The sequence below is a fragment of the Trichophyton rubrum genome, assembly GCF_000151425.1.
Source record: "Trichophyton rubrum CBS 118892 genomic scaffold supercont2.8, whole genome shotgun sequence".
Taxonomy (NCBI): domain Eukaryota; kingdom Fungi; phylum Ascomycota; class Eurotiomycetes; order Onygenales; family Arthrodermataceae; genus Trichophyton; species Trichophyton rubrum.
In genome coordinates this window covers 16483-29213 of record NW_003456421.1, presented here as the reverse complement: position 1 = coordinate 29213, position 12731 = coordinate 16483, and the positions used below count along the sequence as shown (strand labels likewise).

General features: G+C 48.1%; 5 protein-coding genes across 5 annotated transcripts; 1 reads left to right on the top strand and 4 right to left on the bottom strand.

Annotated features, from left to right (window-relative positions):
• Positions 1 to 313: 313 nt before the first annotated feature.
• On the top strand, positions 314 to 1006 carry TERG_06510 (uncharacterized protein; the record flags this gene model as incomplete). The annotated part of the gene is made up of 1 exon (XM_003232470.1): positions 314 to 1006. The coding sequence occupies one exon, from the start codon at positions 314 to 316 to the stop codon at positions 1004 to 1006; it is 693 nt and encodes a 230-aa protein (XP_003232518.1).
• Positions 1007 to 1882: 876 nt separating this feature from the next.
• Positions 1883 to 7864, bottom strand: TERG_06509 (uncharacterized protein; the record flags this gene model as incomplete). The annotated part of the gene is made up of 1 exon (XM_003232469.2): positions 1883 to 7864. The coding sequence occupies one exon, from the start codon at positions 7862 to 7864 to the stop codon at positions 1883 to 1885; it is 5982 nt and encodes a 1993-aa protein (XP_003232517.2).
• Positions 7865 to 9602: 1738 nt separating this feature from the next.
• TERG_12420 (uncharacterized protein) lies at positions 9603 to 10435 on the bottom strand (the record flags this gene model as incomplete). Its single annotated transcript, XM_047751381.1, has 2 exons — positions 9603 to 10190; positions 10288 to 10435. The coding sequence occupies 2 exons, from the start codon at positions 10433 to 10435 to the stop codon at positions 9925 to 9927; spliced, it is 414 nt and encodes a 137-aa protein (XP_047606944.1). The 3' UTR covers positions 9603 to 9924.
• A 301-nt stretch (positions 10436 to 10736) lies between these two features.
• On the bottom strand, positions 10737 to 11159 carry TERG_12419 (uncharacterized protein; the record flags this gene model as incomplete). The annotated part of the gene is made up of 1 exon (XM_047751380.1): positions 10737 to 11159. One exon carries the CDS (start codon positions 11157 to 11159, stop codon positions 10737 to 10739), a length of 423 nt encoding a protein of 140 aa, XP_047606943.1.
• A 90-nt stretch (positions 11160 to 11249) lies between these two features.
• TERG_12418 (uncharacterized protein) lies at positions 11250 to 12201 on the bottom strand (the record flags this gene model as incomplete). The annotated part of the gene is made up of 5 exons (XM_003232468.2): positions 11250 to 11477; positions 11586 to 11767; positions 11829 to 11926; positions 11986 to 12089; positions 12164 to 12201. Coding segments are annotated over 5 exons (648 nt in total), but the record flags the coding sequence as incomplete, so codon positions are not given.
• Positions 12202 to 12731: the final 530 nt, after the last annotated feature.

The following is a 12731-nucleotide window of genomic DNA, read 5'->3' as shown; positions in this document are numbered from 1 at the left end:
TGGAAGCACTATCAGAGCTCTGCAGGCCCAGTAGAAATGTGACTTAAGCTCCAAATGCTGGATCGGCCATTTCACGAGCCACCTGGTGCTCTTTCATGCGCACCAGTGTCATGACATTTGTTGGTCCAAGTTGGCAGTCCTCCTGCGTTGATGCTGGGGCGGGCCCGGAATAAGGTTTGTCACGTGGTGAAGCCTATTCGAACTTCTACCACTTTGCTTCTTGCTGATTGATAGCTGCGTTCGTGGAAGCAGATGAGCAGTTTGGCCTTTTATATTCGGCAAGCGAACGCAGGTACGGACGCAGGATACAACAATGGGCTGGCTGTGGAATAGTAGTGGCTCGGCTACTGCTGAGCCATTACGGAAAACGGAACCCTCATCTCCAGGAAACGATTCGCATTCTTTACCATCCAATCCTGCAACGGAACAGTCCACACCTCAAGTGCGGCCGCTTGGCCGTGACGAGATCGCAGAGGCCGAGTTCAACGAATTGTTAAGGTCGCTAGATAACTCTACATCATCCACCGAACAGCATGCGCCATCCACGTCTAAATCTAGGACGTCCAAGCCGCTGCCCTCACAATCAATTCACTTCGAATCTCCATCTACCCAATTTCAGTCGGATTCGCTCTATCCCAAAACCATGTCTTGCCGTACCGCTTTCGATTACGCATACTTCTGTCAGTCGTTCGGAGGCCAGTGGGTGAATGTCTATCGATATGGTGAACTACGGTCGTGCAGCGAGCATTGGTCTGACTTTTGGTTCTGTATGCGCTCGAAGTCCCTTCCTGACGAGGAAAGGGAAAAGGCTATCTCTGATAGATACAGACGGAAAGCTATTAAGTATAAGACTGGTCCTAGTAGTGAAGATATCTGGGAGCTAAGAAAGGAACCGGTTGTGGGGGCATTCCAAGGCAATTATCTCGCGTTTGAGAGAGAGATGGAACGGCTAAAACAGCAGGAAAATGATGCAAGGGCTAATGGGGCCAATGCTATGGAAGCATGAGAATATGTTGCGTCACGGCGTTGGATCACACTGTATACCATATTACGGGGATTGACTTGACAAACGGTTTGGTTTGCCTCTAGAAGTTAAGATTTATATGTATTATTAGAATGTTGAATACCCCGTTTCTTTCTCTTCTCCGTGGTGTTATGACTAAGAGAATTTCAGGAGCGTTCTGGGGTGTATATAGGCATGAGACTGGCTTGATGGCCTTTTAATTCATGGAATTGAAGTCGTTGATATTTGTCATGCTGCCTTTCGTGAGCCTGGCGATGGTTCATTGGGCAAAAGCAGGGTTGGGACCGGCGTATGAGCTAACTAGTTAACTCGTTAATCAGCCACGTTCAACAAATTCTTCTTCATTAAATAGTTTTCTCTTTGAAGAATGGATAATACAATGATCATACACATATTAGAAGGAAGAACAAATGCTTAATGTAACCTGAAGCTAGAAGAATGAATAAAATACATATGGATCAGGCTTTGACGTTTCCGATGCCGTTTTCCCTGTGCTAACAAACTCGGTTTCCTCCAGACAAGTTGACAAATTAAACGCAAAAGAAAAACAAGATGGATACCAAATACGCGATGACGATGACGGCTATTCAGAGGCTTGCGAGGCTTGCGGTTTACGCAGCGGCTATTCGGATTTCCTTCTGGAAAGTTGAGGGGACAGCCTCGATTGCTGGACGGCGAACAATTCCGCCAGCAGCTGGAAGATAAGATGCGCTTCCCATAAGATATGAGTCGATCTCTCGAGCAGCCTGTCGGCCTTCATTGATACCCCTGGAGTGGACAAGAGAGTTAGTGCAAGTTAGATGTTGGCCTTGAACATGGTTTACATACCAGACGATTAGTGACTGTCCACGCCTGCAGTCACCAGCAGCAAATACGCCGGGGATGTTGGTCGAGTAGTGGCCAGCGGGAGTCTTGATATTTTTTTCGTGCATCGCGCTCGACCACGTCGCCTAGGAGTCGATCTTCGGGGCCCAGGAAACCCATTGAAAGGAGGACAAGTTCAGCTGGGAAGAATTGCTCACTACCCTCGATAGTCTTCATATCCCAGCCACTTGAAGGGCTCTTCTTCCACTCAACTCGCACAATGTTAATACCCTTGACATGACCGTTCTCATCTCCAACGAACTCCTTCGACATAACACAGAATTCTCGCGGGTCTTTGCCCATGTGAGTCTTGACTTCGCTATGACCATAATCTATACGGTAGATTCGGGGCCACTGTGGCCATGGGTTATCACGAGCACGGTCCTGAGGAGGCTGAGGGAGAAGCTCGAAGTTTGTGACAGATTTTGCTCCGTGTCGAACGGATGTTCCGATACAATCGTTGCCAGTATCACCACCACCAATGACAATAACATCTTTGCCTTTTGCTGAGATGTACTCGCCATCATTTAGTTCCGAATCAAGAAGGGATTTGGTGTTACGGTGCAGGAACTCCATGGCAAAATGAATTCCCGCGAGATTGCGGTTTGGGATCTTCAGATCTCGGGCGACGGTAGCACCGGTAGCGATGACTACCGCATTTTTCGACTTCTGTAGAGACTGGAGAGATACCTCCTGGTCTGGACCAACGGCGGTACCAGTAACGAACTTGATACCTTCTGCAGCCATGAAATCAACGCGTCTTTTCACAACCTTCTTGTCCAGTTTCATGTTTGGAATGCCATACATCAGTAAACCGCCAATGCGGTCTGCTCGCTCATATACTGTCACACTGTGTCCGGCACGATTGAGTTGATCAGCCGCAGCCAAGCCAGCTGGGCCTGAGCCGATAATTGCAACAGATTTTCCCGTGCGGGTTGGAGGTTGTTTTGGAACCATCCAGCCCATCTCAAAACCTCGGTCAATAATTGCACATTCAATTGATTTGATACCAACTGGATCGTCAACAATTCCAAGGACACAGGCGCCTTCACATGGAGCAGGGCAAACACGCCCAGTGAACTCGGGAAAATTATTTGTCATGAGCAATCTGTTGAGTGCATCTTGCCATTGGTTCTGGAATACAAGCTCATTCCACTTTGGAATGACATTGGAAATAGGGCAACCGGTGTCAGATTGACAGAATGGGACGCCGCAGTCCATACATCTAGCGGATTGATATTTCAGTTCATCCTCTGTAAGTCTGGGTGACAGTTCCTGCCAATCTCGAGTACGTGTTTTCGAGCTTCTATACTTTTCATGACGCCGAGCATATTTCATGAAGCCTTTGGTCTTGTCCAAGATCAAAGCCGTACGCGTTTTCTCTCTTTTAGCATCGCCGATACTATCTTCAATATCCAGAACGTCGGCCCTGGGTTGATGATCCCCTTGGTGTTTGTGTTCTGGCTTCTCGTGAGGCTTCACCACGGCGCTTTGACTAGAACTTGGATGCGCAGCCTCCAGCTTCTTAGCAGCCTCGATTTTAGCCGCTTCCTCCTCAAGCACTCGTTTATAGTCAGTTGGCAACACCTTCACAATGTGCGATAAGGCCTTGTTGAAATCGATCAAAATTCTAGCGCCAATTTCAGAGCCAGTGTAATGATGATGGTCTTCAATGAGACCACGCAGGAATGCAATTTCAGCCGGATTATCGACACCAGAAAGCTCAACCATCTCCATGTTGACCTTTTGCTCGAAATCCCCAGCTGTATCAAGGACATATGCAATACCACCTGACATACCGGCAGCAAAATTTCTTCCTGTGGACCCAAGGATCAATACACGGCCGCCTGTCATGTACTCGCAACCATGGTCACCCACTCCTTCAACAACAGCAGTGGCACCGGAGTTACGGACAGCAAACCTCTCAGCAGCAACGCCACGGAAGTAGCAGCTTCCACTGGTGGCACCGTACAAGCAGACATTCCCGATGATGATATTTTCCTCTGCTTTGAAAACGGCACCGCGCGGAGGATAGATGATTAGGCGACCTCCAGATAAGCCCTTGCCCACATAGTCATTCGAGTCGCCTTCAAGCTCAAGGGTAACGCCTGGGGCAAGGTAAGCTCCAAATGACTGTCCGGCGGACCCCCGAATATTAGCATGGATTGTGTCTTGCGGCAGTCCAGGCTCACCGTACCGTTTACTGATCTGATATGAGAGCGTGGCGCCCATAGCACGATCAGTATTGACGATGTCACATTCCACTCTACATGGAAGTCCCTTTTCTAAGGCCAATTCCGCTTCTGCAATAAGTTTATTGTCGAGACGAGTATGGAGGCGATGATCCTGCTTCCTCACATTGTACGTGGCAACTCCGGGTCTGAGGGAGTGGGCAGGAGTGAGGATGAGGGAGAGGTCAATGTTGTGCATGCGAGGAGATGCTAGGTCATCTCTTATCTTGAGAAGTTCAGCTCTTCCGACCATCTCGTTGACATTGCGGAAACCAAGCTTGGCCATAATGGCACGGAGCTCGTTGGCGACATAATAGAAAAAGTTGATGACATGCTCTGGGGTACCTTGGAACTTCTCTCGGAGAACTGGGTCTTGGGTAGCTATTCCAACGGGACAAGTGTTCAGGTGGCATTTCCTCATCATAACACATCCCATTGCAATCAATGGAGCAGTTGCAAATCCCCATTCCTCAGCTCCTAGCAAACAACCAATGGCAATGTCTCTGCCAGTTCTAAGCTGTCCATCGGTCTGGACTATGACACGTCCACGTAAGTCGTTAAGAACCAAGGTTTGGTGAGTTTCAGCCAACCCAAGCTCCCATGGTAGACCGGCATATTTGATACCAGTCCATCGGGAAGCACCTGTACCTCCATCATGGCCGGCAATGAGGATGTGGTCCGCCTTGGCCTTTGCAACACCAGATGCAACAATACCCACACCAACTTCTGAGACGAGCTTGACAGAAACACGCGCACGAGGATTGGAGCACTTGAGGTCATATATAAGTTGCTTTAGGTCCTCAATGGAGTATATATCATGATGAGGTGGAGGAGATATTAGACCAACTCCGGGGGTAGAGTGTCGGGTATGCGCAATGGGTCCTGTTACTTTATGGCCAGGCAGTTCACCTCCTTCACCAGGTTTGGCTCCTTGAGCCATCTTGATCTGCAATTCATCTGCATCAGCTAGGTAGCTTGAAGTGACTCCAAATCGCCCAGAGGCAATCTGTTTGATAGCCGATCTCATTGTGTCCCCATTTTCTCCGACTTTGCTGCGACTGGCATCTTCACCGCCTTCGCCAGTATTGGATTTACCGCCTAGCCTATTCATAGCAATAGCAAGGGTAGAGTGGGATTCGAAAGATATTGAACCATAAGACATGGCGCCAGTAACAAAACGGCGGACGATATCAGTCCATGGCTCGACTTGATCAACCGGAATGGGAGTTCGTTGCTCAAAATCAAACTCCAACATCCCGCGCAGCGTGCAGTTCTTGATCTGCTCAAATTCCGCCTTAGCATAAGCTTCGTAAGATTTGTCATTCTTATTGCGGACGGCATCTTGCATGTTGGCAATGCTGACTGGATCGTTGATGTGTGGCTCTCCTCCATCTCGCCAGTGATATTCTCCTGACTCAGAAAGACCGGGTATTTCAGTGATTTGTCGCGAAGGGTATCCCTTTTCGTGGAATGCAAAGGCGTCCTGAGCAATTGTCTCGAATGTCATTCCCCGAATTCTGCTTGCTGTTCCGACGAAGCATCTGTCAATGACGCTGTCATCGATACCAAGGGCTTCAAAAATCTGAGCTCCTTTATAACTCTGCAAGGTGGAAATACCCATCTTGCTCATGACCTTCAAAATACCGCCATCAACTGAATGTTTGTAGTTATTGACGATTTGGTCATCAGTGAGTTTCTTCCGGATGAGGCCTTCGCGGTTCATCTTGAGCATGCACTCAATAGCAAGGTATGGACATATACCATCGGCGCCATAGCCAACGAGAACGCACATGTGATGGACTTCACGAGCTTCGCCAGTCTCAACTATGAGGGCTGCCAATGAACGCCATTTATTGCGAACAAGGTGGTGGTGGACTAACCCGGTAGCCAGGAGAGCTGAAACTGGAACCCGGTCAGCAGAGGCCTCTCTATCAGACAAAATTAATACCCGATCACCGTCCTCGATGCCTGCACTAGCCGCTTCACATATGTTCTCGAGGGCATCAAGATACCCCTGGACTCCCTTTGACTTGTCAAAGGTGATATCAATGATTCTTACGGGCCAGTCTTTATGCAAGAAGGTGATATTTTTGATGGTATCGAATTCAGTGAGAGAGAGGATAGGGGATGGGAGATGAAGACGATGACACTGTTTTTCGTTAATTTCGAGCAGGTTTCCCTGAGGGCCAACGTAGCACTCCAGGGACATAACGATGGCCTCACGGATAGGGTCAATAGGCGGATTGGTGACTTGAGCAAACAGTTGGCGGAAGTACTCATAAATGAGCCGTGGTTGCTGTGCAATGCAGGCAAGGGGAGCATCGTTGCCCATCGAACCAAGAGCTTCCTTGGAATCAGCGGCCATTGGGCCCAAGAGCAAACTCACTTGCTCGAAAGTATACCCAAACGCCTTTAGACGCGGGTCTTGCTGGACAGTTAATTCATCTAGCTTTGGTGTGACTTTGATAACCTTGTCATCGACGTATTTCTGGTGAATTTTTGGCAGGCTAAGAAGTTGTGTCTCGATCCATTTGGCGAAGGGTTGGCGGCTGGCAACAGTTTGCTTTAGCTCTGTATCATCGATGATTCTTCCTGCAACGGTATCGACAAGGAGCATCTTGCCAGGCTGCAGACGACCCTTTTCTATGACACGCTCCTGATCGATGACAAGAGCACCGACTTCAGAGGCGCAAATTATTCTGTCGTCGTCTGTGATATAGTATCTGCATGGTCTAAGACCGTTGCGGTCCAAATTGGCACCACAGTATCGACCGTCAGAGAATGTGAAGAGAGCTGGGCCATCCCAAGGTTCCATCTGGCATGCTGCCCATTCGTAAAAGGCAGCCTTCTCCGCGTCCATAGAAGGATTATCCTGCCAGGCTTCAGGGACCATCAACATGACTGCTTCAGGAAGAGACAAGACACCGTTAATTGTCAACAACTCTAGTACGTTATCAAAAGCCGCGGAGTCTGAGCCACCTTCCTCCACAATGGGGTACAGCAGATCGAGCTCCTCTCCAAAGATCTCTGATTTGAGTACCCCTTCTCTCGCTCTCATCCAGTTCTTATTCCCACGGAGGGTGTTTATTTCACCATTGTGGGCTGCCCATCTGAGAGGCTGTGCACGGTCCCACGAAGGGAAAGTATTTGTTGAGAAACGAGAGTGGACCAAGGCAAAGTGGCCTTCATAGTCCACTGAGACGAGGTCGTGATAGTACTCATAAACTTGAACTGGAGCCAATTGGCCCTTATAAACGATATTCTTATTACTCAGGGAGCAAAGATAAAACCAGCTGGCAAGGCCAAGGACATGAGTTGCTCGTTTTCTCAGCACATACAGCTGCCTCTCAAAGAGCCTCTCATCAAAGAGTTCAGAGTGGTTTTCAAGAGGAACATTGCCATCCCCATATGCAGAGTGAAGGACAACAATAGGCTGATAAATGAATGGCTCACGGGACAAGGCAGCTGGCCCTAATATCGTTGAATCGTGGGGCACTTCTCTCCACCCAAGCACTCGCAGGTTCAATTCTCTGGCGAGATCCTCAAAGGTGGACTGCGAGTCCCTAAGGGCGACAGGATCAGGCTTGAAGAAGAGATTTCCCACAGCATATTGTCCCAATGGTGGCAGAACAACATCAATATCCCTGGCAAAGTGCTTCGTGAAGAATTTGTGCGGGATACTCGTCATGACACCGGCACCATCGCCGTCTCGAGCGTCGGAGCCGACAGCACCTCGATGGGTCATGTTGCATAGTAATCCTCGTGCTATGGAGGATTTCAGTCAGCATTACCGCCCAGACAGACCTGTGTGATATTGGGCTGCAAGGCGGAACATACCATCACTGACTATCTTATGGCTTGCCTTTCCCTTGATGTGGCTAGAAACGCGGTCAGTGAGCGCCATTGTTCTTCCGCGTTCGGTCCTGGCAAACTTACGCAGTGAAGCCTACACCACAGGCATCTTTCTCCAGCTCTGGGTCATAGAGACCCTGCTTCTTAGGCAGGGCCTCTGCCCAGCCATAGCCGCCTTCAGCCTTGTATAGAGAGTATTCGTTGTGAGTATTGTCTTCCACAGCTGTGTCCTGGGTTTTCTCCAAGAGGCCCATTCTTCCTGCCTGCGTGGTGGCAGAGATAGAACGCGCCGCCTAACCTTGTTATAATAACAATCTGAACTAACAGTGGCTAGAAATAATGGCGTTTTTGATGAAATTGAGGATTAAAGAAGATAAAGATGGAAGATAAGTGTGAAGATGATGTGATGGTAGAAGGATGTGAAGTGAAAGAGGGGAAGATGAGAGTGAATGGTGTGAAAGGGAAAAGAAAGAAGTTAATGAATAACAAGCACACCAGCACAGGGCATCCTCGGAAGTTGGCCATCGTTGTTCTATGGTTGGGCCGGCTGGTTCCATAGCTCGCCTCGAGCGTCAAACCGAGCGTGGGGGAGAGAAGACCTGCAAAAACCTACAGCATCTACGCATTTTCGTGACAAACAGTGCTGCTCGGGAGGGTGACATCCTCGGGACGTCTGCTACAGTGAGGTGAGCCCACTCAGGGTTGCGTCTTGACGAGCAGCGCGGGAGATCCTTCACAGCGCTCCTTTTTCAAGCACAAAACAGTGACGGAGCGATGGACGATAACAGCGGGTCTCGGTACTAATCGGAGCCTTCTCATTGGTCAATGTCGCTTATCTGCAGACTTAACCTTAAAAAAAGCATCGACCAAGCTGGATCTTGCTGGCTTTTTTTCATTTCTTTTCAAGATGAAGACGAAGAGGAGGCAAAAGGACAGCAAGGAGACAAGCAGCAAGGAAGAATATGCGTGCCGTTGGCAAGACGGCTAGCATTGTAGTCTCAGACGCGAAGAAAGAGGCAGCTGCTCTCCTCGATAGAAGCTGCTTTACGGTTCGTCCGCTAGTTATCTCAACCTGGTCAAAAGCATGTGCTTCCACTTTATCTCCCCCGCCCCCCACCAGGCATTAGTTAAGTATGTTTACTTTGCGTTGGCTGAACCACAAAGGGAGGATGCTAATTGGTCAGCCTATTTTCCTTGAAGGCCCGACATCGGCAGCTCGAGAGCCGCACTTTATTTTTGTCTTGTTGGTTTCTGCCGGCGCCTTATTTTTGACCCCGAAAAGCACTTCCTTTGCTGAGTTGCTCATGAATGTTTGGGAAAGGGACATCGACAGAGTAAACCACCAGCCGGACAGGGATTTTACGTAAACCGATTCTGGTTCTTGGAGAGGATGTACATCGGTACTATGGGCCCCTCAATGCTGTGTATATGACCGTGCGGGTGAAGGCCTCCCGGCTGGAGCACGCATCGTATCAGGCCGAGTGCCGGCTTCACGTTCGTATCTCCTTCGATAACTCGTTAATGCCGAATCCTCGGCACAAAAGAAAAACAAAACGCCCATCTTTTTCCAGCCGTAAGCTCCGGAACAGCCCGCTCTCTCCCCAAAAGCAACGAAGTAATGTGGGAAGAGCATTGGAGAATAGGAGAGAGGATCGGGTCCTTTCGGAAGAAAAGAGTCACGTGGTGCAGGTTGCATGGTGCATTCAGCAGTTCGCTACCCCCTACACCTTCCTGTCATTGTGTAGCAAAAGACGATATAGGGAGCAAAGAAGCTGCCCCGTAACTAATATGACTCTCTGCATATGATGTCAGATATGCGAGGACAGGTGGCGACGGACAGATGCCGCTCAACGCCATTCATATTCATACATATATACCATCCTGCAGGGAGTGAACTCCGTGGATACGAAATTATTTGTCAATCATACATACAGGAGAGCCGGATAGCAACGCTCAACAAGGCTCCGGTGCGGATACAGGATAGGGGTCCTCGCGTGACGCCTTTTCAACTTCTTGGGCTGCTTTCGGTTTGTGACTTGGGTGGCATCCTTCCACGAAGGGGGCTTCCACGCCTAGGCCTGGTGGTGGGAAGAGGTATGACAGAACAGTCATCCAGGTGAACCCCATAGCCAGACCAACGAAGAATGTGATATTGAACAATTTCATCCAGCCTTGCATGGCTGGAGATTTGTCTTTGTTGACTGATACGACCAGTCCAGCTGGAAAAGAAAAAAGAAAAAGAAAAAGAAAAGCCGTTAATAAAACTACAATAGTAACCGGCAAAGCAAAGATCTCTCAAGAGGGGCATCTACTTACGTATTTGAGACCATATACTGGCGGTAAAGGCGACAGCCCCACGCCAATTGAACCCGTGCCAGTACCAGTATATGGATGATGAGTCCCCTTTATATAGGTCGCAGAGCTTGAGTGTCTGGCGCCGGATGACGAGATAGTCTGATAGCATGATACCACTGGTAGGCCGTTAGGTCTCTCTTTGGATGTCAACTGAGGCTGGATCCGTATCTTACATCAAAGGGGCCATGAATATTCCAAATCCAGATAAAACTGACAGAAATTTATCTGCACTGGCAAGAAGTTGCCATGGCCTTGCTTTTTGATCAGCCGGTCTATCCATCGGCATCGTGCAAATAACTATACCACTCACTGAGATGCAACGCCAAGAACGACCATAATATAACTTCCTCTTCTAATGTTTATATATTTTGGTTGCAGACCGGCTAGATCCGTCCCTGCCGAGACAGAGTTCAGTACAAGCGATATCTATAATCCAGGTCAGCAAGTTCCCGACTGTTGGGGCCATTGAGGTTGAACCCTACCGCGAGCTGAGTCGAGACAGTGCCTATGGAGGCAAAGAATACACCAGCTCTGGAACGTGGACTTGAAGTATAGTGTTCCTGTATAGCGGCAAGAAGTTGAATGGGACTCCAAATGATCTCTCCAAGAATATCATTCGCGGCACTAGTTACGATTATTCCAATCATAGCTGTAATCGTGATTGTTATAGGCGCAGCTATAAGCTGGGATAACGTTGGTGCCAGTGGTCGATTCGCATAACGGGTCCAGTCGGATTGGCTTAGGGTGCTAGCACCCCATGCACCAAGGATTGCAGTTATCCCAAACATGACACCCCATCCTACAGAGTCTGTTGTTGCTGGCTGATGAAACATTGATCCAGGACCTCCAGCATTTCTCACTGCCCTGTAAAATGTTAGCAACGGGCCAGGTCTAGGAGAAGAACGATATCAGCTAGCACATACCAAGCCAAGATGCCGATACATGTTGAACTGAATAGGACGAACGAAATACCAAACGGTATTTGGAGTCTTTCAGGAGAAATAAGCAATAAAGGCAGGAATATAAGATACCACAAGACCATGCCAATAAAGTCATTGGTGAGCAGGTGTGAGCCTTCGGAGAATGAGTTCTTCATATGCGCAAAACCGGGGATAACTGCTCCCACGAGCACCCTGGTTGCCTGGCCTCCCCTATATTATCAATATTAGCCTTGGGGGCTGTCTAATACTTTTGATTCCAAAGGTTGGTTGGAGGGCATTCCAAACCAGATGCAACCAGGCGGTGGATGGACTGGCCACCGGAACTTTTGCCATTCATGAGTCCGAAATGCATACTCACAGGGAGCTATCGAATTAAACCTACAGTATGATCCTCTCATTCCCCAAGAGAACCGTGAGGCAACCGGAAAGCCGATATGATGTCGCTCACCCATCCATCCGCATGCAACAGCAAGTATGCCAGTGAATATTCCGCCCACAGCCTGTTTTATCACACTATATCAGCCCTAAGCATTGATTTAAATCCATATGAGATACACGTACAACGCATCCAATTGCCTGCTGGGGACTTAGCCCGAATGCCAAAAGAGTGCTTCCTATAGTCCATGCTGATATGCATGAACCGGATACCATCCAGTAACCTATCTAACCCATAAGTCCATCCCGTCCATTCTGTCGACAACATAAAACAATAGCATACCAGCATAGCCCCAAACTCCCCAGGTTCGTCTGTCCAGAGGGATTGGAATAAGGTCCCTATTGCACCACACCGTGTTTTCGTATAGCGGGTCTTCATCTATCGGCCTTTCAGCTCAGGTTCATTAGCAGGCAAATCGTCAACTACACAGGTATAGGTTGAATTGTCAAAAGCCACTTACACCGCCAACTTGCGCTTAAAACTGGCCCAGTCGACCATCTTGCCAGTTTACACGGCTGTATATGTAACAAACGGTGGTTTACAAGCAACGAAGCCGTAGACCCGTTGAAGCGGGAGCTAATGTGGAGATGGATATAAAGGAATCTCTGAGGTAATTTCAGCCCCTGTCATGTATTATATCTTCAGATGTATTGTATTAGTCAGGTATTATTAAACCTAGAACTTACTTCAGGCTTGTTCCTCTAGAACCATCTTAAGAAATACAACATCTTCATACGTTATTATAACAAGGGTATTATTAAGCCTAGAACTTACTTCAGGCTTGTTTCTCTAAAACTATCTTAAGAAATATAATATCTTTATATGTTATTATAATAAGTAGTAGTATATCTTATAACCGATAGCTAGCTTCCTTTTCTTCTTACTTAAGCGAGTTCTAGCCTAGGCGAGCTTCTCTATCTTAATTTAAGTAAGTTAATCCCTTTAAATCTACTAGTTTAGTTATTTCTCTCCTTAAATCCTCTTTAGTCCTATTATTTTTATATCTTTTTTTACTTCTTTCTAGTATT